General features: G+C 40.7%; 1 protein-coding gene across 3 annotated transcripts; it reads left to right on the forward strand.

The window, feature by feature from the left end:
* Positions 1-33: 33 nt before the first annotated feature.
* LOC131462480 (bridge-like lipid transfer protein family member 2) lies at positions 34-24,778 on the forward strand. 3 transcript variants are annotated; one of them, XM_058633733.1, is made up of 40 exons: positions 34-198; positions 2,617-2,749; positions 2,848-2,974; positions 3,592-3,641; positions 4,044-4,185; positions 4,267-4,385; positions 4,491-4,551; positions 4,626-4,809; positions 5,637-5,760; positions 5,837-5,961; positions 6,062-6,129; positions 6,214-6,350; positions 6,888-7,042; positions 7,499-7,692; positions 8,158-8,455; positions 9,125-9,330; positions 9,429-10,479; positions 10,810-11,001; positions 11,281-11,483; positions 11,554-11,672; positions 11,764-11,987; positions 12,831-13,021; positions 13,613-13,712; positions 13,836-14,035; positions 14,121-14,418; positions 14,492-14,649; positions 15,652-15,858; positions 16,765-16,864; positions 16,970-17,152; positions 17,372-17,493; positions 17,596-17,751; positions 17,963-18,084; positions 18,163-18,343; positions 18,727-18,813; positions 20,039-20,149; positions 20,242-20,377; positions 20,839-20,963; positions 21,664-21,765; positions 21,974-22,108; positions 22,203-24,778. In XM_058633733.1, the coding sequence occupies exons 2-40, from the start codon at positions 2,679-2,681 to the stop codon at positions 22,386-22,388; spliced, it is 6,750 nt and encodes a 2,249-aa protein (XP_058489716.1). In that variant the 5' UTR covers positions 34-198; positions 2,617-2,678; the 3' UTR covers positions 22,389-24,778. The 3 variants fall into 3 exon arrangements, with proteins under 3 accessions (XP_058489716.1, XP_058489719.1, XP_058489717.1); XM_058633736.1 differs by having other exon boundaries at positions 6,924-7,042; XM_058633734.1 differs by having other exon boundaries at positions 2,620-2,749.
* The last annotated feature ends 534 nt before the right edge of the window (positions 24,779-25,312 follow it).

Genomic DNA, 25,312 nt, shown 5'->3' on the forward strand with positions numbered 1-25,312 from the left:
AAGAGTTCCAACTTCGCTCTGTCATTTCAGGGAGTGTGTGTGTGAGAGAGGGAGCAGCTGAGGAGGAGAGAGAGGGAGCTAACGAGCTAACAGGCTAGCAGGCTAACAGGATACCTGTCTGCAGCAGCTGCCCCAGCAGAGTCTGCAAAGATGCCGAGCAGCGAAAACTCATTGCCGTAAAAGTGGGGACATGTCCGGGTAAGCGTCTTTGACAGTAACCGTGTCTGAATAAGCTGCTGCCACCAAAAATAACAGCTAAGTGTGTTTTTTACAGTGTTAGCATGCTACACTACAGCCCGTGGGAAAATAAGCGGCTAAGTTAGCATGCTATGGTTCTGGCTGTCAACGACCCGTTAGCTGTAGCGTTAGCATGAGACAGTGCTAGCACGGATTTGTGTGTTCGTACGAGTGACGCGGCGGCACTTTTAACCGTTTCGCGTGTGGTTAGTTTGGTGTAACGTTAGCAACTCGTTTGAACTAGTCACGGGTTAGTGAATGGTGTGCTGGTTTATTTAAAAGTGTTTGTACGCTGTGGAGGAACAAAGTTGAGCTACGTGTTGTTTCCTGTCTATGTTGTTGCTACTCTGTACTTAATTAGCATCATTAGCTGTGTGGGGCTAGCTGCTGTCATTCACACAGACACAACAGGAGTTTGTTTTGCTAATGTTGCCTCGTTTAGTTACAGCGATAGTAGTTAGTTGTTAATGGTGAGTTAATGAGGACACGTAGGCAGAAGCACCTGAGTGTGAAGTGTGTGTGTGTGTGTGCGGGAGAGACGTTCACGGACGAACCGAATCTATTGACCGACTCTTTAACATGAACATGTGAATCGAGTCGCAATTGTGAGCTATTTTTTATTTTCTGTTTCACACAGGCCCCCTTTACACCTGGTGTTGGAATTCCTTTTAACACCTGGTATTAACATGTGTTTCCACATCAAGATCCAATGAAAGTTCAGATCAAAGTCATCCCCTTTATACATCACCTCCCTTTACTTCTGCAAACATTTCCAGCCACAGACTACAGCGTTACATCCTGTGTGTCGCCATATCAAATACAACAATGTTAGTTGGTGTGTCACTGCTGCTAACTAATGGTAACCACGGCAACTGCTGAATTGGGCAACACATCACCAGAACTCGACCCCACCCTGCTGTGGGAGTGTGTAAACTATGTTATGAGCATATAGCAAAGCACAGGACGTCTCCACATGCATCATAAGGACATAGACGTAACTACGAAAACAACTCTGTTAACTCAGACAACTCTTCTGTCCTCATTTGAAGCGAAAACATACTCAAAATTCAACTAGCGCTAAAGTGATAACTAGAGGTACTGACGTGTTTACTGCATCAGACATGTGACTTTACCCAGGTGTAAAACCCTGGGTTTAAACATTTATTTAACGTACTGGAACCACGCAGGTCACATCTGCGCACTTTCGTCTCTATCTTTCATGTTTGCTGTGCTTGGAGCCACCAACGTATTACTGCTCATGTAGTTGTTTACATGAGTGGTTGATTAATTCAGAATACATGATTCTGATCCAATTCTTACCCTATCATTCCTCCCAGTGATTATTTCCCGGGTAACATGAGCGCTTAAAAATAAATAAATTAAAAAAATAAATATAAAAATCAGCCAGTCTTTTGAACGGCTCTTTGAAATGAACGGCTCCACAAATCTCATCTCTGAAAGCAGAAGTTGAATTCTCACTAGTTGTTGATGTCACTTCTGCTCTTAACATGTTACTAAGTTATTATTAGAACTGTCCTGAATCAGTTACATCCAAGGAATCTGCTTTGGTGTTTTGATGCACAACAAACATTGGAAACAAGAAATAAAACGTTTAAAAGGCTCGGGATCTATAAAGATTAAAGCAGCATACATTCAAAGTAAATCTCTTACTGTACAATAATGAGTAATGAAGAAAAATATCATTAAAACTCGATAGACATAAAATAGCAGTTAGAATATTCACAATATGTACATATGTGCAAATGTCATTTTTGCTCCTTACAGCAGCATTTTATTGGGCTAATTATTATAAAATAATATTGATAACAACAATTCTCAATAAATAAATAAATAAATGTAATCTGTGGAAAGGTGCAAATCAGTTTACTGTTAACAGTATTTCACCTGACCACCAATACATAAATAATATTACATGCAGCTGTTATGATTATAGAACTATAGGAAGGATTATAGGAGGATAATCCATCTTGATGTCCTGTAATCCTATAATGGACTATAGGATTATAGGATAATATCCTCAGATGATATTTCCTTTTATTGTGAATCGGATTATGTTTGTTTTGCCAAATTCCAGAAACTAACAAACAAACAAATCCCAGCTTTTTGTTTCAATGAAAGAAATGGAGCAGCACATTTCCACAACGTCCTCAAGAGAAAAGAAAAAAGTTAAACAATGAATGTGTGAAGTATGTTTGATGTTTTTATGCAGTTTTTTTTTCCTGTTCTCTGGCATTCATTATTAATTTTAATTCCCTCTTTAAACGATGTTAGAAGTCTTGTTTGTGTGTATATCATTTGGTTGTTTTTGTTCAGGACAGAATTAAAACAGAACCGTTGCATCTCTTCCTGTTTTGACAGCAGCTGATCACGGAGCAGCCAGATCCATGTCCAGGATTTGGTCGTGAACACCTTGGGACACAATGTCTCTCCTGCTGTTTTCCTTCCTTCTCATCCTGCTACTTGGGATTGTGTTGTTATGTCTCATTTTCAGGTGAGAGTTTTGTGTGTTGCGTGGTTGTGAGTTTGTTTTAACCTGATCTGAACTTTGTGAAAAATCTAAGATGTGTCCATTTGTCCCGGTCTTGTCAGGTGGCTCATATGCACGCTGGCTGTGCGCTTCTTCCACACTGCACTGAACGCTGATCTAAAGATCAAATCAGTGGGCTTGTTTTCTGTCCAAGGAGTTAGTATCCAGTTTCACCCACAGCATACTCTGGTAAGAGACACCGTGTTTACACGACTTTTATATCCTGAGCTCATGCATGAGGGCAAGGGCTGTCACTTCTTTATTTGAAATGAGATATTATTTCTAACGAGGGACATAAAGTTCAAGTTCAAACTATAATTCACAATATGCACGGTCACTTTCTGGTTTTCATGAATCCAGCCTGATAATCTCCCATAAACTGTCAGTCAACAATGCAGAGATGTTCTACAGTCAGTGTCTGTACATGTATTTATTTTAGGCTAACTACTAAAACTTAAGGATGGATATGAGTATTTGATTACTATTATTTATTTATTTATTTTTAGTTTTTTTTTTTATTTAAGTCCACCAGTTACTTTGACTATTCATTATATTTTAAAAGGCTACAAAACAAAAGAATTGTTGAAAGTTTTGAGGTTTCTTGAATGCATCTTGAAACAGATCTTCTGTTTGTTCCTGTTACTTTACTGATTAGTGAAAACACTAGCAGCGTGGTCAATATCGTAACAATTATGAATATTGTTAATAAAGTAATGTTAATAAACAAGTAACAGGTCATTATAAATTCATAAATTCATCTGTAACATTTTCTATGTGAATTATAACTGTAGCTCTCTTAATGACAGGAAATTGACAGAATATGGATTTCAAGTAAACTTCTGAACCAGGATCTGCCGTAAGTTGTGTTGTTTTTGTGACATTAACTGCATATAAATATGGACATAGAGTGAATCCTTAAATCATTTGATTTAAACATTTTTCTTAGAAGACTAGGAATCTAAGAATCACTAGAGTATCAGCTCTTCTTGATTAGAACATGATGTCTGTTTTGTAAATTATGTTCACATTTTAAGGAAAATGGACGATATGAAAAGACACAGTGTGATTGACAGCTGGTATCATCCAGTAGGAGCCTGATTCTAGAAGTCTGGCTATGCAGTGCTGGTTAAATCACAAATCATGACTGTTCAAAATGGGAGTTTGCTCTGGTTTATGGTTTTTGGATAAAATCCTGCAGCAAAACAAGCTATAAATGCAGGTTTTTAGCATAATTCCTTGTGTGTTTTGTGTTTTTCAGGAGATACTTGGCGTTATGTGTGGGTGAAACCAGAGTCAGGTTTGACCTGCAGGCACCACTGAGCCCTCTGGTGAAGAAGAGCCATGAGAAAAAGCCGTGGAAGATTTCAATCAGCCCCACCAAGTTACGCTTTCTATCACAAGTAAGGAGCTCCGCTGTAGGTCAGCGTGTTGTCCAGCTCCTTTATAGGCGGCATGTAAATGTTCTGTCTTTGTGTCCTCAGATGCTGTCCTTTCACATCAGTTCCATCAACGTAATGGTGGTGAACCTGGCTCTGTCGGAGTCTCTATGGCACATGACTATCGCAGGCATCACCCTGTTACTCGACCACCAGGGCAAAAGGTAAATGCATCTAAATACATTTTCCTGACTGACTTATTTTAATTTTGAGATATTTATCAGAAAAGGGAACATGGCTTCACAGTTCCTGAATAACATTTTTTGCAGGTTAGCGTGGGACTTCTCTGTGGGGCAGCTGAGCAGTAAAGTTCTCAAAAACAGCCAGATGGTGAGTTCTGTTGTTGCCACTGACATTAGAAGGTTGTGGTCGAAGGTGTGTGACTAACACGTTCTTTGCTGTAGGACATCTGTTTGGCTGAAGTGGCCCTGAGTCTGCTGCTGTCTGGAGACGTGAGTCTGCCTGACATGCAACCAGGTTCTCTGTCCCTGAGTGTGAGGACGCTGATCGCAGAGCTGCACGAAGGCCTCTTCCTCAGCAACGTGCTGCTTCCTGCTTCTCCATCAAAGACTGATCACGAAGCAAGTGGTGAGCAAAAGCAGGGCATAATCTGTGATTTGTCTAAGGATTATTGAATTATTATTAGTTCCCTTTTACTCGTAATTGTCACATTACCTGGAGTCAACCATCCACAGCAAAGACAGTGCACAAGATAGATGAAGAAGAGATTGCAGGCAGGGTGGACTGCTTGCAAAATAGTGATCTGTCGTCTGTATCCACCAACAGACTGACTGCCAAATAATGAGCCATTCTCTACATCCACCAATGGACTCACAGCCAAATAATAATCTGTTATCTGTATTCACCATCAGACTGACTGCCAAATAATGAACTGTTATCTGTATCCACCAACAGACTGACTGCCAAATAATGAACTGTTATCTGTATCCACCAGCAGACTGACTGCCAAATATTGGGCCATTCTCTAGATCCACCAACAGACTGACTGCCAGATAACGAGCTATTCTCTATATCCACCTACAGACTGACTGCCAAATAATGATCTGTTATCTTTATCCACCGACATATTGACCGCCAAATAACGAGCTATTCTCTATATCCAACTACGGACTGACTGCCAGATAACGAGCTATTCTCTATATCCACCTACAGACTGACTGCCAAATAATGATCTGTTATCTTTATCCACCGACATACTGACCGCCAAATAACAAGCTATTCTCTATATCCACCTACGGACTGACTGCCAAATAATGACTTATTCTTGACATCCACCAAGATACTAGATTATATCAGGATTATTGGAGGGACAGCTCAGGATGAACGGTGTGGAGCTAAAGTAAGAGTCATAGTGCAGATATCAGATATCAGAGATCTATGCTGTTTTCTTTCAGACAATGAAAGAACTGAGTTCATCCAGACTGAGGCTGTGGAACGCTTTCATCAGCTCATTCCCCACAACATCAGTGTGGAATTTGATAACACTAATGTAATCCTGTCCATGCACAGCCAGAAAAGGTGAGTCAGCGTTTTACCACCTGTTTGCCTTCTGTAATGACACATGGCGTTAAACCTTTTATCTGTGTCTGTGCAGACACCTGAACTGGACTCTGAAGTCTCTGAGGGTCTCTTATGGACGTGGCGACGAGCAGCTTCATCTGAAGAACTTCACTCCTCAGCTGAGTTTTCCTCAGAGCAGCCTGGAGCTACGTTTAGAGGGTCAGTGGACATCAGACTTCACAGATTCAGAGAGAGATGGACGCAGGAAAACGATGTCATTAACATGTTCTTGTCTGTTTGTTTTTCCTCTAACTGACAGATGGACTTCTTCTGTCTCAGAGTAGACAAAGAATCCTGTGTGTGAACAGTCTGAAGACGTCACTGCAGGTGGTGGAGACGCTCCACACCAACACTGTCTCTGACTCCGGGACTGCTAATGTTTGACCTATGTGTCCTTATTTTTAAATTCAGGTGACATCGATTGACATTGCAGGGTCATTCACAGTCAGCACTTGCATCATCCACTACCGCCACCAGGAGTTCTCTCATTGGCTGAATCTATTTCCATGGGAACAGCTCATCCACAGGAAGGCAGCACATAAAAAGAGGCAAGTTGCAAACGCACAACTCAAAGGTTAAGATTGATTTATTTAGGGCTATAATGATTAATTGATTATTAAATTAATTATCAATTATTTTGGTATTCACTTTGAGTGTTTCTGTCATTTTTCAGCTTCTTAAATGTGAATGTTTTCTTGTTTCTTTGCTCCATAAAACAAAGAAATCATTCAAACTGAATCATTTTGGTTTGTAGACAAAACAAGACATTTGAGAACATCATTATTTCCAGGTTTCACAAACACTGATTGACATTTTATGGACCAAACAAGAGAAATGAATCAATTGAGAATATAATCGTTAGTTCCAGCTAAAATGAATTTATCAGCAGATAATCAAGTTTGTGATCAGGACATCTATCATTCCTGGTACTTTGTCACCACTTTGCTTTAATCTCTCTCTGCAAAGTAACTAACATTGTAACATCTTTTCTGCTTCCTCATCTTTCTAATCCATTTGTGTGTGTGTGTCCTAATCCCTCATTCTGTATTATTTGTTTTTCCATAATCTTGTGTTGTTGGTGGTAGTCCATTAGATTATTTGCCCACCCTCCTCTTCCTCAGGCGCCTCCCTCACCTGGACGCTCCTGTCATGATCACGTCCTCTGTGTCCAACGTCAACGTGTCCGTCCAGCTGGGAGACACGACGCCGTTCGCTCTGGGCTTCCTGTCTGCCAGTGCAGGTACTGCGCGTCTCTCACACTGTAAAAGAAACCTTTCTATATGAATTTGTTTTTTCTTATTGAGTTTCTTTTCCTCTGTTCTGACCTTTTTTTATTAGGTTTATTGTGAATTTTCAGAAGGTTCCTTTGTTTTCCCTGCTCACAGTGTCCTGCTGCTGCGTTTACTAAACACTGATGTGACCGAGAGAGATACAAAGTCTGTACAATTAGCTGACTTTGTTTTCATAACCAGGCAAAATTGGTTTTGAAACTGAAACATAAATGAATCATACTGAATCAAATCAAATTGGGATCTTGTGATTTAGAATGTAATCAATCTCACGGAACCTGAAGCGGCACACGGATCTAAACATCACCATCATTTGAAAGTCATAGTGTTACTTAACTTACTGCCAGTTTTCCACTGATGACTTTTATTCTGAATGGATGAACATCCTTGTCCGTCCATGTCTGTAGAACTGCAGCATCTCCCCGACATCAAGGATGAAGCAGAGAGTCCAGAGTCCCAGAACGTCCACCAGCGTGCGTCGCTGTGCCTGGACAACTTCTGGTGGAGAGTCGGTCAAGGCTCTCACATCCAACAAGCTCCACACCCTCCTGGAAAACATGTGTGGGGAGAAGCTCTCATCTTAGACACTCTCACTCTTCAGGTAAGAAACAAAGAACTATGAGGAACCAGGCTCTTCAAATCTACATCTTTACTTACGTATAAATGAGGGACAATGTACGATTATTCAGTACTTTGCAATACAAAAAGGTGGTTATGTTGATCATGGGAAGTTAAATAATTCTGAGCCTAATGACATATTTCATTCTACATTACAAAATGTATTCCTCTGTGTGTGTGTGTGTGTAAGCATTCAGAAAATGTCTGTATTTGTGCACTTCTACTGAAAGGAAAAATGCTCTTTTAAGGTGTATTTTTTTACAATAATTGCAATAATAAATTGAATTGTTTTGTTCAGGATAAACGTGACAGAAATACATATATTTATCTGCAGAGCTACACATCACTTTTGTTTTCTGTATATTTCAATTTGCTTTGATTTTCATACACTTTCTTACCCCAAATTAGTAAAAGAAAACTGACCTCGTTTCTCCTCTCCCCCCTGCAGGGTAGTTTCAACCGACCTCGCCTGGAGTTCAGTGGCCACCCTCCCAGTCTGAGTGTGGAGTCGCGTCTGAAGGGGCTTCAGGTGGAGCTTTCAGAGACATGTTCTCTGTGTCTGTCTCGTCTGCTGTCCCTCCTCTGTGTCCCTGGACCGACTGAACCACAGCAGTCACACGTAGCAGCAGTGACTCCCACTGCTGATGACAGCGCACAGAACATCCCGTCGTCACAGCCTCACCTGCTGTTTAAAGTGGACTGTTGTCTGGAGGAGGTTAACGTGTTCACACTCTCTAATCTGGCAGGTGAGACAGTGTTGGATTGATCCTATTTACACTGTTTTCACACACATTTTCTCAATTGACCTTGTGGATTTACAGTTTCAGACTTACAGCAAATGATTATTTACGTACACACATAATTACCCTCATTGCTTGGGTAAATGGCTTTGACAGCTGAATTACATTGAAACAGTCACTTTAACTGTTTTTCTGTACATACTTTACGTTGTATTTATTATTCCATTATATTTCACTCATATTTTTGTCATAGTATCACTTAATCAGCACATACTACGTCATGTTTATATTTCATGTTAAGGTATATGTTTTATCTGCTGCTAATATTGTGTTTTTATTCCTTATTTTACTTCTGAAGGAGTAAAGGAGGAACAAACCTAATTTATTTTACTTACTTAACATTAAAAAGCATTTAAGAAATAAAGCAGGTATTCTCTAAAATGAAAGGTGTGTATTTTAACATCATGTAATACAGACCATCAACAGTAGATTATATTAAATGAGTGTATTTGTATTGTCACTCTTGATGAGTCCAGAGAAACAGCCTGTGTGCAGCTCTATATCCACATATATCTCCTATATCAGGATATAGACTCAACAAAAACACAGATTATTTATAAGACATATCGCTCAGACTTACAGAAATATTAATTTGATTTATTTGATGATTTGTAGGCGCTGTGTCTTTGAGGATGGACACTGTGGGAGTGATGAGCTCTGCAGAGAGCTCCTCTGTGTCTCTGCAGGGTTTGAGTTTGTCTGTGGTCAAAGTTCTCGCAGACAACATGGAAACATGCTGCCCTGCCTCGCAAACACCCAACCCTGTGCTCAAACTCACCAACATAGCCTTCTCTTACCACCTCACCACTCACACCTTACAGGTAACCACGTCTCTAACCTCTGTGTTTGGTTTGTTTGTTGAATCATTCAGTAATTGCTGTGTCAATAATCCTGTTTTGTGTTTCCATGTTTGGTTCAGGTTCAAAGTGAAGACAAGCTGATCGTCGAATGGACGCCTCCAGACCACATGGTGCTGTATCAGCACATGAGTGAAGCTCAGGCGTGTTGGCAGATGCTCCGTGGAGACGGAGGAGCGGACAGTCCAGTCGGAGCCGTGCAGAGTGAAGGTGTGACGGGTCAGAGTCGCGTTCTGTGTGTGCGCGTCGAACTGGGCTCCACTCGCCTGACCGCCCACGTCAGCGAGCAGAACTTTATTCTCCTGCACACGGAAGGCCTCTCCGTCTCCAAGCATGCTGGTTCCATGCACATACGCTCCCCGTCGCTGGTCTTCAACTTTGACGGCAACGACATCGTCACCTTTAAGAGTCTGGATGTGGAGGCTCACGCTGATCTGGCTGAGATGCAGCTGCACAGAGACGCTTTCCCTTTCCTCACCGCTCCTCACAACCACGTCTGGATTCTCACCTGTCCCTCCATGTCTGTCGAGTTCCCCTACCAGTACAACTTCTCCAACACCTTTGACAAGGCCATCAGTGTGCAGAAGTGGCTGAAGACACTCCATCGCTCTCCGAGCCACACACCCACAGTCCAGCGCCTCCCTCCAGACGTGGTCTTCAAAATCAGCCAGTTCTCCTTCGTCTTCCTGGACGACGTCTTTGAGATCAAGCTGCGCGACAACTACGAGCTGATGAAGGACGAGAACAAGGAGAGCGCCAAGCGTCTGCTGCTTCTGGACAAGAAGGTGGCAGACCTGCGCAAGCAGCACGGGGAACTCCTGCCCGCCAGGAAGATCGAGGAGCTGTACAGTTCACTGGAGAAGAAGCACATCGAGATCTACATCCAGCGCTCGCGCCGCCTCTACGCCAACACGCCCATGAGGAAGTCTCTGCTCACCTGGACGGTGTCGGACCTGGAGCTCGTCGCTCTGGCCGATGAGTCTCTGCATGGACCTGACAGGGTGAGAGAGCAACTGAGGGACATTGACGAGATCAGTCCCTTCCCCAGAGAAGGACTCCCCCTGGTGGTCCAGTGGTGCCGTGCAGTCAAGTTTAAACTGGCTGCATTTTTGGGTAAGTTTAAGATCTTATAGTAGGGCTCAACCAATTATCGGCCTATGCGGGCTAATATAAGGCATTTAGCAGATTATCTGAAGTTCATTTTAATGGTCACCGATATTATTAAGTAATTGCAAAGTTCACTTCTGTGGCTTCACTGGCATCTTTTCCATTTCATTTCAATGAGAGCTGACGACAACGTGAAGTCTTTTACTGCTGATTTAGAATCTGTTACCAAATGTCCAGATAAATAACAAGAGAAGAGCGTTTTTATTCAAATTTCATGTTAAAGGTTGAAGAATTGATTAATATTAAAACCGTGTCACTGTCGTTTGTCTGTGTCAGTGAGAATTCGAGACTACCCTCGCTACCTGTTTGAGATCCGGGACTGGGAGCTGTCCGGGCGTCTGATCGGGACAGAGCAGGACGGACAGACGAGAGCTCTGCGGAAGGAGATCGTCCCACTCGGTCCACCGTGGGGAGACGTGACAGTCCTCAGGAATATACCACCACTCAAGTTCTACTATGATTTCAAATGTGAGTTATAGCCGCAACATTTGCTCCAGTTCGCCACCGTCCTGTGTGGATATGAGGTTTGTGTGTGTTTAGTAACTCAACTCCTAAACTAGTGTATATATGTATCTAGTTTTGAAATGATACATGTTGGAGCTGGAACTTGGAAAGTTCTGGAACATCCATTAGAGTATTTTCAGTTTTATTCAATTCAATGTATTGTCAGAGTAGGAAAACCAAAGGTGTTAATAGTTTAGTGTTTGTTTTCTGCACATCATTGTTGTTGTTTAATGCTTTTTCCAGCTAACATCTCTCTCTACACCATCGTGTGGGGGCCATGTTGGGACCCCGCCTGGACTCTGATCGGTCAGTCCGTCGACCTCCTGACCAAACCCACCGCTGATCCCTCTCCACTTCTAGCTTGGTGGGACAAGAGTCGTCTTCTGCTGCACGGACACTGGGAGATGGACATCGATCAGGCCAACCTTCATCAACTAGCCACAGAGGTGAAACCCTGACCTTCCTCTTAACCTCCAGTTGATTTTTTGCAGATTGTTTACGACACCTTTTTTGCAGGACCCTTACAACACAACAGAGAACCTGCACTGGGAGTGGAGTAAGCTGAACTTTAACTGGAACCCTGGACACTTTGTTTTTAAAGGAGACCTGGACGTTAACGTCAGGACAGCATCAAAGTAAGAGGAGGAAACTGATTATTAAATCACATTTCATTCTTTTTTAATAGAGAACTGGCCGGTGATAAAATCCCTTTGTTTTCCATACCAGATATGATGATATCTGTTTCCTGCGTCTGCCCAACCTGTGCATGACCCTTGACCTCCAGTGGCTTTGCCATGGCAACCCCCATGACCACCACGCAGTCATGGTCTGCTCTGCAGACAACGTCGCAGACGTGACTTCAGGACAAGCTCACGACTCCTACAGAGCCTTTCGCTCGGAGAACCTGAACCTCTCCATCACCATGGACCTGAACCAGCACCCTGGCATAGGTACGTTCATGAAGGTTTTATATATAAGAAATAATACAAGGCTTTTTTGTTCAGTTGTTGAACATTATGCGAGGACAAAAGTAAAATCAATTTCATAAACCTTTATGCAACTTTTAAAATAACCAACTGCAAAGAAATGTACCCCCTGTAAAACAGCTACACAACACAATGATAATCAATCTTCATTTTTGGAATTTTAACCCTTAAAATTAAAATTAAAATTTTTAAATATAATTCCACAGTTTTTGGTGTTTAAAATGCAAAATATACAATATTTTTCATATAATATATTTGGAGGAATAACACGGCCTGGGATGTGTCACTGATTTAGAGAAAAATGTTTTTTTTAATGTTTTTATGTTGTTTTTTTAATGGTATTTTATTAAAGAAAAACTACACACTCTGCAACTTAAGTGCAAAAATGTCCCATCTCTATAAACTATACATTTTTCACTTTCAGTAAATTCATATTTTAAACCCGATCATTAGAGTCAGTACAGGCTTCTATTGGCCGTTTACAATACAACACTGCCCCCTGCTGGATTATTAGGAAAACTGCATCCATGCCAAATTGAATTGGAAAATTTGTCAGTAAAATGTTGAGAAATTAAAAGTATGAATTTAAGGCCTGGACCTCAGAATGGAAGTACATTCACAGGCATTCTGAGTTTATAACATTTAAATGGGTACATGTCTTACTCTAAAGTAGTAGATCATTTTAAAGTCTTAAGCTTCAATTTAACCTGAAAAACTACAGTTTTATTAGCTAGTTAGATACTGTACGTCTTTGTCAAATGCCCTCTCTGTTTGAGAATAAGAGAGTTGTGTGTTGTATCGCTGCAGAACCGTGTCAGCCCAGAATCCTGCTGTACAGCAGCACTCTGCGCTGGATGCAGAACTTCTGGGCCACGTGGACGAGCGTGTCGCGTCCGATCTGCAGAGGAAAGCTCTTCCACAGCCTGAAGCCGGTGCGAAGGAAGCTGAGTCAGCACTACAAACAGATGTCGTACACGGCCGCTTTCCCTCAACTACAGGCAAGTGTCTCTGTAGACTTCCTTCTCCAGTAGAACACTGAACTGCAGCCTCATGTGTTTACCATAGAACCAGCATTTGCTGTCACTTATATATGTATACAGTATCAGGGCTCCAGGCTAACTTTTTGCGTTGTGTGGTCTACTGTTGTGAGTTTACTGTCCTCTCAGGGCTGCAATGAATAATCAGTTATTAATTTATTACTGAATTAATTGTCAACTAATTTTATAATTGATTAATCAGTTTGAGTATTTCTTTAACTAACTTAAACAAGTCTTCAGATTTTTCAGCTTCTTAAATGTGAATACTTTCCTCAGTTATTAACAATAGGTTCTTCAACAATGAATTGATTTGTCTTTGTTTGACTTATTTTATTCATTGCTTAATTGGTTCAACTGTTTTTTTTATTATTATTATTATTAAACCAGCTTTCCCCAATTTTTTAGCTTATTAAATGTGAAGATTTTCAACATTTTCTGACATTTTATAGACCAAAATAATCAACAGGTTACTCGATTACAAAAATAAAATTTAGGCGCTGCCCTAGTTTCCCACTGATTTTGAAACCTTTGTATTTATTGCGTGTCTTTCAGGTGCATTATTGGGCCTCCTTTGCTCAGCAGAGAGGGATCCAGGTGGAATGCAACAAAGGCAATGTGTTCACTCGAGGGGCCCAGAGACTTATTCCTCAAGGTGAAGCACGAGACGATTCAGCAAAAGCAACATATCAACATTTACAGAAGTCTCAGATTAGACTGAAACAGAGATTTGTCTGTGTGTGTGTGTGTGTGTGTGTGTGTGTGTGTGTGTTCTCAGCTGGCACTGTGATGAGGAGGTTGATCTCTGAATGGAATGTGACTCAGATGATCAGCGAGCTCTCACGGGTGACCGTCCACCTCATGGCCTCCACCTGGGATGAGACGGCCGACCACCAGATCAACGCTCAGGTGAAGAAGACTCACCTGCTCAGCCTGTCGTCTCTGAGCTACCAGCGTCAGAGCAACCGCACGGAGGAGGTAAAAGAACAAAGATGGCTCCCTCATGATTAAACCCGCTCTCTTCTCTGTGTGCATTTATTAATAATAAAGATTCTCCTGACAGGAGGTGAATCTGAAGGACGAGTGTAACGCCTCGTACACTCACAAACTGCGGCTGGTGGACCTGCGGGCTTCGTGGACGACCACCAACAGGAACATAGCCTTTGGGCTGTACGACGGTTACAAAAAGGCCTCGGTGCTGAAGAGAAATCTGTCCACTGAAGCTCTGAAGGGTCTGAAGATCGACACGCAGCTGCAGACCAAGAAGATCAAACGCTCTCCCTCCAACTACTCTCCCACCACGGCTCCCACCACACCTGTGACGCCCACCGTTAATCGAGCAGAAAAGAGTCACAGTGAAGGTGAGGAAGAAGCTTTTTATGACTGAGGCAACAGCCGAGTCGTTAACTAACCTTTTATTTTTTTATTCTGTAGGAACATCGATGCTCCAGAAACTCATCGAGGAAACAGACAAGTTTGTGGTGTTTTCAGAGGAAGACTATGGTGTCAGTGATCAGCTGTGTGGCATCGCAGCCTGTCAGACTGACGACGTCTACAACCGCAACTGGTTTATCGAGTTAGTCAACTGTCAGGTCGGTGTTCTTTTTATTGGTTTATTTGCTCGGAACACAACATGTTCACCACGTGACCTCACTCATCCCATGGTGATCCAGTATTATGCAGCAGAGCAGGAAGTGACGCTGTTCACCTCTATAGATGTTTATATACTAGACAACACATAAATCAGACAATATGTCAGACAACTCGTGTCTTATTTGGCTGTTTTCATCATAAAAGTGAAGACCGTGGATAGATATTGTGTCAAAACAGTGGGAGACTGTTAGTAGGAGGCTAACAGGAGAACATTTCACCAGATCCCCACAGATCCAGAGAGATGGTGGAGGTGAATCACTGCTATGAGACATGCTCACAGTGAGCAGAAGAAGATGGAAAGACAAGCAACAGATTGAAACCACTGACATTTGAGATGAAGCTGAGCTTGCTGCCTTAGAGCAATCGACACTGCCTTCGAATGACAACAACGCTATCTTTAGCCTGTAGTTTCCACAGTTGAATGTTTGTCACAAAGCCATTTGTTTCCTCTTGTAAACATGTAGCTTACATCAAGAATGCCAATTTACCTCCATACTCTCTAAGCAAGTTACAAAAAAGTCAAAGTACAAGTACACAAACTTTCTAGCCCATACTAAAATGAAGTTATCACTTCTTTTAAAATTAAATTTTTATACACTGGCAATCATGTGACCTTTTAATTTATTTTTATTTATTTAATCCTCGATTATGACCCTTTATTTAAACCTTTTTTTCCCCTTTGTTTCTTGTCTTGTTATTTTGTTTGTCTTCATATTTCCTTAACCCTCCCTTTTTTTAACATTATTATTATTATTATTATTATTATTATTATTATTAGTATTAGTATTAGTATTATTATTGTTATTATCATCACATGTTCTGCTACTGTGAAATTCACATTTATGACACAGTCTCAAGATTAGGTTGATGAAACCTATTTTTATCAAAAACTATTTTTTCTCCTTGTAAATAAAATGTTTCCCTCCTGTTGTCTGACTCAGATGATGCTGCGCGGCACAGAGACGGCAGGCTGTGTGTTGGTGTCCGCAGCGAAGGCTCAGCTGCTGCAGTGTGAGCACCACCCCGCCTGGTACAACGACACCCTGAAGCAGAAGACCACCTGGACCTGTCTGCTGGACGGCATGCAGTACTTTGCCACCATGGAGCCCAACCCGTCTGAGCAGGAGGACAGACAGCTGTGGCTGGAGGTTTGTTCACTTCTTCACCTGGTGTCAGTGTGACTTTACACACCTGAGGTAACAGTTCATTATTTGGCAGTCAGTCTGATGCTGGATTTAAAGAACAACTTTGTCTGTTGGTGGATGTATGGAATAGCTCATTATTTGGCAGTCAGTCTCTTCATGGATGCATAGAAAAGCTCTCCGTTCCACGTTCATTCTGTTGGATGCGGATGTGTGAAACAGTCTTTGGGGGATATAGATAACAGCTCATTATTTTGCAGTCAGGCTCTTGGTGGATGTATGGAACAGTTCATTATTTGGCAGTCAGTCCATTGATTGATATATAAAATAGCTCATTATTTGGCAGGTAGTCAGTTGGTGTTTGTTAGCAGTCAGTCAGTGTCTTCGCAGATGTATAGAGTATCCCACCATCTGGTGTTCAGTCTGTTGGTGGATATAGAGAACATCTCATTATTTGACAGGTAATCTCTTGGTGGATGTATAGAATAGCTCATTATTTGGCAATCAGTCTCTTGGTGGATGTATAGAATAGCTCATTATTTGGCAATCAGTCTCTTGGTGGATGTATAGAATAGCTCATTATTTGGCAATCAGTCTGTTGGTAGATGTATAGAATAGCTCATTATTTGGCAATCAGTCTCTTGGTGGATGTATAGAATAGCTCATTATTTGGCAGTCAGTCTCTTGGTAGATGAAAATAATAGCTCATGGCGGATGTCCACTTTCGCTACTTTTACTCGTCACAGAAAATCACAATTATATATATCATTGAGTAAAGATACAATAACAATCAATTTCAAATGAAGAATAGTTTGTTAGCATCTGCTTGATGATAGTAAGTCACTTATAATTTTTCTGTCTTGCTGTTACTTCTTTAAATCTGCTCCTAATTGTATATTATTTTATCTTTAGGTGAAAAACATCGAGGAACACCGTCAGCGTAACCTGGACTCAGTGCTGGAGCTGATGGAGAGCGGCCAGGCTGTGGGAGGGATGGTTAGCACCACCACAGGTGTGGTTCACTGATAAATGTTGATAAATACGTGAAGTATCATCAAAATGTATATATTTCAGCACTAATCTGCGCTTTGATTCATTTTTCCTCCCTTCACCGCAGACTGGAACCAGCCAGCTCAAGTGAACGAGACTCAGCAGGTCCAGCGAATCATCTCCCGCTGTAGCTGCAAGATGCACTACATCAGTTACAGTCACGACATTAACCCGGAGCTGGCCACACAGATCAAACCACCAGAGCTGAGGAATAACCACGAGAAAGAAGACCTGCTGAAGAAGCAGGCTGGTATGACTCATTATAGAACTTAAGGGCACTTTTTATGAAAAACTGGCTTCCCTACAGACGATACTGTATGTCTGAAATCTGCTCTAAGTCAAGAAAGAGTGTCTGTTATTTGTCAAAGGGAAAACTTTAATGAGAATGCAATATTGCACAGGGGATTAGGATTTTAATCTCCACTTGGTTGCTACTCATGAACATTCTTGTGTTCTTTTTCCTCTGCAGGGGCTGTGGACACTTTCACCCTCATTCACTATGACCTGGAGATTTCCACAAACCCTGTTCAGTACGAGATGATCCTGGACATCGTCAACAACCTGCTGTTACACGTGGAGCCCAGACGCAAAGTAGGCCGGAGCTCATTTTACACAAGATCTCCACGTCCTGAGTCAGGCTCCATCTTTGCTTATTGTGTGTATGTGTTGTTGTTGTTTTTTTGTGGTGTCCAGGAGCACAGTGAGAAAAAACAGCGAGTGCGTTTCCAGCTGGAGATTTCCAGTAACCCAGAGGAGCAGCGCAGCAGCATTCTGCATCTGCAGGAGGCGGTGAGGCAGCACCTCGCTCAGATTAGACGCCTCGAGAAGCAGATTTACTCCAACATCAGGGTGAGCCACACAGAACACTGAATATTTAACCCCCTAAGTCACTGCTGTCATTTGAATCGCCACTGAACTGACATCATGTCTTCCTTGGACCACAAACCACACCCTTAGAACATTTCATCCAAATGAGTTAATGTTTTGAGTAACTGTGTTAGAATCACAACCTCCTTAGCAGAGATAACAATCAGTGAAATGAACTTGTCTTTGTCTTCAGGCACAGCCTGAGGAACTGAGCGGTGATGAACTGGTGGAGATCAACACACAACTACAGAACCAGCTGAACCAGGAGAAGAATGACATGCAGATGAAGAGTGAAGAGCTCAACATCCTCATCAGGTCTCACTTACACACACACACACAGGTCTCATACACAGCCAGGTATTAACAGTAACATATGTTCTTCTTCTTCTTCAGGTGTTTCAAAGACTTCCAGCTGCAGCGAGCAAACAAGCTGGAGCTGCGTAAACCCCCGGAGGACGTGAGTGTGGCGAGGAGGACAGAGATCTACTTTGCTCAGGCTCGCTGGTGTTTGACTGAAGAGGATGGACAGCTGGGCATCGCTGAGCTGGAGCTGCAGAGGTTCATGTACAGCAAAGTGAGTGCACACACGTGAGGCTGCGGAGTCACGCTGGAGGTTAGGGATCAACGGTTTGACTCAGAATCTTTCTGTTTATTTGTTTTCAAACTTCTTAAAGTAAAGGTTCTGTTCTGAGGTGAAACACAAGCCTGAACCAGGACTTTACTGATCCAAACCTTGCTGTACCATGATGATGGAAACACAGCACAATTGTACCTGGGTCTCAGTTGGTTTCTCTGTCGTCTTTCAGAATGAATCTGTTTCTCTCGGCTTTTCTGGCGTTTTCTATTTCAAGAACAGTTTGAGGGAAAACGGACAACTTTAGACACGGTGACGTTATTGTTGAGTGGATGTTATAAATGACTCTGTGAACTCTCTCTGTGAACTCTGTGTCTCTGCAGCTGAACAAGTCTGACGACACGGCCGAGCATCTTTTAGAGCTCGGCTGGTTCTCCATGAACAACCTGCTGCCCAACGCTGCCTACAAGGTAAACACTGACCCCCTCACATCATTCACATGTGGTGACTGAGCTTTCATTAAAGCAAACAACACACACATCCATGATTTTTTGACAAATGTGTGTTATATTAAAGAACCGACCCTCTGCCAGTAGAAAAAACTGAAAATAATTATATAGATTTATTGGCAGAGTGTCTGTGTGTGTGTGTGTGTGTGTGTGTGTGTGTGTGTGTGTGTGTGTGAATTACTCATATTTATGACTCTGGTTTCCTCTGCAGCGTGTGAGGGTATGTAAACACTGTTGATACAATAAAACACAGCTGTGACGTGTGTGTGTGTGTTTTGACCTCATCTTGTTCGTCCTGATGATCAGAGTTTCATGTTCACTGTTGCATGAAGACTCAACGATTCAATGATGTACATGAAAAATGAGGATTTACGAGAAAATCCACTCACAACTTCACTGTATTTCACTTCCCTTCTGTTCATACGTCACTCATGCGTTGACTGTTGAGTTCCCAAACCCCACAGACATTCAACATTTAAATTCCTTTTATACTTTTCATCAACATAAAGACTGGTGGATCCTACGGAAGAGGATTAGGACCACATTTTTATGGAAACATAATTTAGCGATTAGTCAAAGTTCTAACTTTTTTCTTTTAAAATTTCAAGATTAAGGTCAGAATTCAAAGATTCCAATTAAAATTTCTGAGAAAAAAAAACAACTAAATTCTGACTTTAATCTTGAAATTTTAAGAAAAGAACAGACAGAATTCAGAGGGAAAAATTCTTAATTCTGACTTAAATCTCAGTAATGTTTTAGAGAAATAAGCCAGAATTATGACTTTTATATTTATTTTCTTTACTTGATTTAACCTGTGGCTCTAATCCTCTTCAGTGGAGATGCCGTATTTCTATACACATCATTTATTTCACAGAGAGAAAATAACATTTTCATTTTAAATCAGGGAACAAAATTACATGAATTACTTTTTCATAAATTGTCCATGAATGTAGCTATTTGGAAAAAATAACTTTAAAATAACTTCTAAAATTGATCATAATTTAATTTTGATTATGTGAAACTTAATTACACAAAAATATTTGATCTATGAATTTTCAATGATCCACCTGCAGTACCTCCAGGAGCCACTAGGGTGTCCCAGTTCAAACTTTTGGAATCACTGGTCTTGAGCTGGAGCTGTGATGTTTCTGAAGTTTAAATAAAGTTTTGTGGGTTTTTTTTACAGGTCGTTCTCCGTCCTCAGAGAATATGTCAGTCTGGACGTCAGTTTGCTCTGAGAATCTTCAGTAAAGTGCGCCCCCCAGTGGGTGGAATCTCTGTGAAGGAACACTTTGAGGTGAGGAATTTGACACTTGAACGTGATTTTTAGATGATTTAAATAACAAAAGAGCTCTGTTTGTTTGTTTGTTTGTTTGTTTGAATCCTCAGGTGAACGTGGTTCCTCTCACCATCCAGCTCATGTATCAGTTCTTCAAAAGGATGATGGGATTTTTCTTCCCTGGAAGAAACGTTGAGGAGGAGGAGGTCACTGATGAAGAGGACAAGTTCAGATTAGTCACCACTGGTGAGTTAATGAGAGCCAGTGTGTTTATATGATGGTGATAAATAACTAACTAACTCTATTAGTCTGACTCAATCTATGTCTCACACTCTTAGATAGTGTTGATATGGTTTCACATTTTGTTTAAACACTCTGCACATGTTCCCCCTCCTGACCTTTGACCCAGAAATAATAGAAGAAGAATAAAACATAAGAGGAAAACAGAAGCAGACCAGAGGAGACTGAATTTATGCTGAGTCATCTTCATACTGCCGTGTCACTTTCAAATAGAAGTGTATATATAAGTGAGAGTGTGTGTGTTAAATTATACAGTATTGTGTCCTCTCTCTCTCATCACTGTGACCTGGGTTAATGAGAGACTCAGAGGGAGTGTGAGGTGTCAGGTGCAGAGTCACTCTGAGGCCACAGTGATGATGCTGAAGTTAATGCTGCTGCTGCTGCTGCTGCTGCGATCTGTGTCGTAGGTATTCCTGTCAAGCCTCGGCAGTCGTCAGAGGACACCATCGGCGCCATGGGCCCCAGCAAAGGTGTCACCCAGGGACTGAACCGCACCGCCGGGGTCAGGAGGTCGTTCAGGAAACCTCCGGAGGTAGTTTACACATAACTGTATTGTTTTAGTAGCAAAATGCACTTTAGTAGTTCCTCCACCGAAGTCTCTGGGTCGCCCACAGTGTCATTACACTCATGTGTTAAAGGTTTAAAAGGTTAATGAAGGTTTTAAAATAATCTTAAATCTGGATCCAGGTTAGAGATGCTTGACATGACAGAGTAGGGCTGAAACTAGAGAGTGGCTCGGCCCGCATTTTTCTGCCCCGAGAGAATTAAACTGAATCTGATCTGACAGTAACACAGGAGGCTGGAACTGCTCTGTGTAAACACAAACACAAGGTCATTTACTTTTATTATTTATCACTTATTTTTACTCATTATATGTCCAAGTCATTTAAAAACACCATTTGAATTCAACATATTTTAAGTTTAGTTTCGACCCAGGGATCCATGCTCTGGATGAAACAATTAATGAATTAATAGATTATGAATCGCTTACTAAACTAATGTCCAACTATTTTAATAATCTCTGAATCAGTTTGACAGTTTACAGAGTTACAATTATAATTTTTTTTATCGATAAACCCACTGTTCACTTGTCTTATCACACATTAGTTTCTTGTCATAAGTAAATCACTAGTAAATAAGAACATTTCAATGATGTCCTAGCTATTGTAGATTAGGGCTTTTATTTTGTATTCTTTCTTCAAAATAAAACCATGTCATTCTGTTCCCACCAGCATCCTGTTGATGACATTGATAAGATGAAGGAAAGAGCAGCGATGAACAACTCCTTCATCTACATCAAGATCCCTCAGGTGCCGCTGTGCGTCAGCTATAAGGTCAGTTAATTAACACTTAATAAACACTTAATTAACTCTACACCGAGCCGTGTTTGAGTGGGGACCGCTTTCACTGCTGCACCACCCATGCTAAGTGCGTAGCTGAAGAAGTAAGTGTGGTAGTTATTGCAGCAGTGATTAATCTGATATCATTTAAGCTTAAATTAACTTTGTGTCTGAATTAAATATGAGAGTGTTTTTCTTTCAGGGAGAAAAGAGCAGTGTGGACTGGAAAGACCTGAACCTGGTGCTGCCGTGTCTGGAGTATCATAACAACACGTGGACTTGGCTGGACTTTGCCATGGCGGTGAAAAGAGACAGCAGGAAAGCACTGGTAGCACAGGTACACACTCTTTTAAACTTCTAAAAACAAGCTCTCAAGTCATTTACTTTATTTACTGAGGACTTTTGTCTTTCTTCTGCTCGCCGTCGCTCAGATGATTAAAGAGAAGCTGCGTCTGAAGCCGGCCGCAGGCTCCGACGTCCGGGGCAAAGTGTCCGAGGGGAAGTCGGACAACGGTCTGCAGCAGCAGGAGGAAGACGAGAAAGCTCGACTCCTCATCGGCCTGAGCAGCTCAGACAAGAGCTCCAGCAAGAAAAGTATCTTCAGTCGACGCAAGTGAAACCACAAAACTCTCACTGCACACTTCACAAACTGGACCCTTACTGAAGTTTCACCTTAAAACAACAAACCTTTACCAAAGGGAACTTTAAAGGATCTCATGACGTGAAAGTTTCACGTTAAAACAAGATGTTTTTCACCTTATAATGAGATATTAACACATTAATGACATACACAGTCGTCATGTTATAACAAACAAAATCATCTCATAAATCTCATAGTTTTTGTATTTCTACATTATTATTATTATGATTATTACGAACCTTTATTAAAGGAAACTGTAAATGATCAAAACATGAAAGGTTTCATATAAAAACGAAATGTTTTTCACCCTTTAACGAGATATTGACACATTCATTTGACAAACAGACTTCTGGTAATGTAAATCATTTTTTCGACTCTATAACGAAATGTTTTTCACGTTTCGTGAGCAACTACAAATTATCTCATAACATTAAAAATGTTCATGTTATGTGATAAATGTCATAATAACGTGAAATATTTCACGTTATAACAGGTCTTGATATACAAATGTATCACAATCGAAAAAGAAACAAAATTATTGTAAAATAAGGTGAAATATTTCCCATTATAATGAGCTCAGTTGTTTTAGAGGAAATCTTACTGCTGAGATTCTGATTAAATATAAGTAAGATAAAAACTAATAATTAAAACTGTCTAAATATTGTTATTGTTTGTTTACCTGGCTTGAAAAAAACACACGTCTTTACTGTAATACACCACATAGACGTGTAATCATGGTGATGCAGATCATGTGACCGTGCTTTTGTGAAGTCCAGCTGTTGAGACCACAGTCTTTTTTAAATAGAATCTCAGCAGTGATAACAAACAGTTTCTGTTTAAATTGTTCACAAATATCTTGTTATAAGGTAAAAAAAAAACAAAAAAACCATCTTTTTATTACATGAAATTTTTCATGTAATTAAAGTGATACTGAGTTATTTTTCTTTTTTCACTAAATACTGTTCTACGCAAGAGGATTAGAGCCACATGTGAAAATCTGCATGAATTCTGAGATTAAAGTCAGAATTCTGACTTTAATATCAGAATTCCGATTTTCTGACTTTAATGGTAAATTTCTGACTTTGTGACTGTAATCTCAGAATTCTATTTACTTTCTCACTTTAATCTCAGAATTCTGACTTTAATCTCAGGATTACAATTTTGTGACCTTAATCTCGGAATTCTGACTTTTTCACTTTAATCTCAGAACACCAATTTTCTGACTTTAATTTCAGGATTCCGACTTTAATCTCAGAAGTCCAAATTTCTGACTTTAATCTCAGAATTCTGATTTAAATCTCAAATTTCTGACTGATTTTAATCTCAGAATTCTACTTACTTTGACTTTAATCTCAGAATTCATGCTGTTTATTTATTTTTTTTCCACATGTGGCCCTAATCCTTTTCCGTACTTTCCCGTACAGAAAATCACTGAACTGAAAGTGAAAAGAGAGAAAATGAAGATTATAAATCGTTGAACCTGCTGAATTTAAACAAACATCACGGAGGTTTTTTATTTTTATTTTTGTCTCCTGGTGTTTGAGTTTTTGTTTTTTTTTATAGCACCAGAATCACCGTGGTGCCATTTTGACCAAATCCACCATTATTTTTATCTTCTCTTATTATTTGTGTGCCATTAAAAATCATTTCAAACTCAGGCTGCTCTGAATGAAGAAGATTAGGATTAACAGGAAGTAACCTGCTTCTGTCAGAGTGAAGCAAATTGAGGGCAACTGTTTCCTGCTGGACCAGGAACAACAACAACAATAACGACTGCCGCCACAGTAGAAACACACAAATTGCACCTTTAACCTTATCAGCTGTAAAAAAAAAAATACATAAATAAGTAAAATAAGACGAGATTTTGAAATTCTATTAATGAATATATACTTGTATGTTTTATCCAGTGAAGCTTTGGTTTGAGGCTGTATGACTGTCTCAGACAGGAAGGCCTTTATTTTGAAAGGACGCGTCATATTTGTCTGTCTGCGTCTTTTGAACACTTGTGTCAGTGCAATAAATGATAATAAATGATAATAAACCATTAATAGACAGTTAATATCGATAAACAGCAGCAGAAAAACTGTGTGAAAACAAACGAGTGTCGCCGCTTCATCGTAGATCCTGTGTGTGTGTGTGTGTGTTTTGTAATTTTAACACTGAAGCACTTTTTATGCAAAGTATTTTGATATTTTTGTAAACGCGGTTGTTGTTGGTGTTTTTTTTCGTTGGATTTCTGCTACGACTGCGTTGCTAACGTGTCTTATTTCACTCACGGGTTTAAAAACATTTCACTGTGTGTGTGTGTGTGTGTGTGTGTGTGTGGCTCTGTTCTATCTGTCAATAAAAGTCTTTAAGTCTCTCACACAGGAGCGTTTGTTTGTCTTTTTTTTCCTCAAATCAAGTCAGCAGCCAGGGTAAGTACAACTGTGAAATAATGATAAAAACATGATAAACAAATTTAATTTCAATGGTTAAAGAGCTCAGGATGAAGGGTGAAGAAGACGAAGGAGTTCACAGAGGTCAAAATAAAATTTTTAAGTCCGTAAAGGGAGGATTAACACAGCTGTGATGTGCTCTCTGTTCTGTTTCCTGTTAAAAGGTGAGCAGCAGCAGCAGCAGCAGAGTTGTGGATGAGCCGGAGTCATTGAACAGCCGATTGGCCTAATCCAACCTACAGACTTGCAATAATCCAGGCCAGATGATATGAAAGCATGAATCAGTGAGAAGGAGGCAGCAGAGGTCTGTTTATCACGTATGGAAACACTGTCAACGTTTTTAACACAACATTTGTTTAGTTCTTGTTGTTGTCGTGGGGGGCGGGGCAGGAGTAGACCACAGGTAGATTATTAACCTGAGATTAAATTGAAGATAAAGTGAAGAGATTCAGGGTTTCAAGAT

The sequence above is a fragment of the Solea solea genome, chromosome 7 (genome assembly GCF_958295425.1).
Source record: "Solea solea chromosome 7, fSolSol10.1, whole genome shotgun sequence".
Lineage (NCBI taxonomy): Eukaryota > Metazoa > Chordata > Actinopteri > Pleuronectiformes > Soleidae > Solea > Solea solea.

Excerpts from the sequence above, each read along its gene's own strand:
- LOC131462480 (XM_058633733.1), top strand. The coding sequence starts at position 2,679 with ATGTCTCTCCTGCTGTTTTCCTTCCTTCTCATCCTGCTACTTGGGATT. Across the intron at positions 11,002-11,280 it reads GTTCTACTATGATTTCAAAT|CTAACATCTCTCTCTACACC; the intron begins GTGAGTTATAGC and ends TGCTTTTTCCAG. Across the intron at positions 11,673-11,763 it reads AACGTCAGGACAGCATCAAA|ATATGATGATATCTGTTTCC; the intron begins GTAAGAGGAGGA and ends TTTCCATACCAG.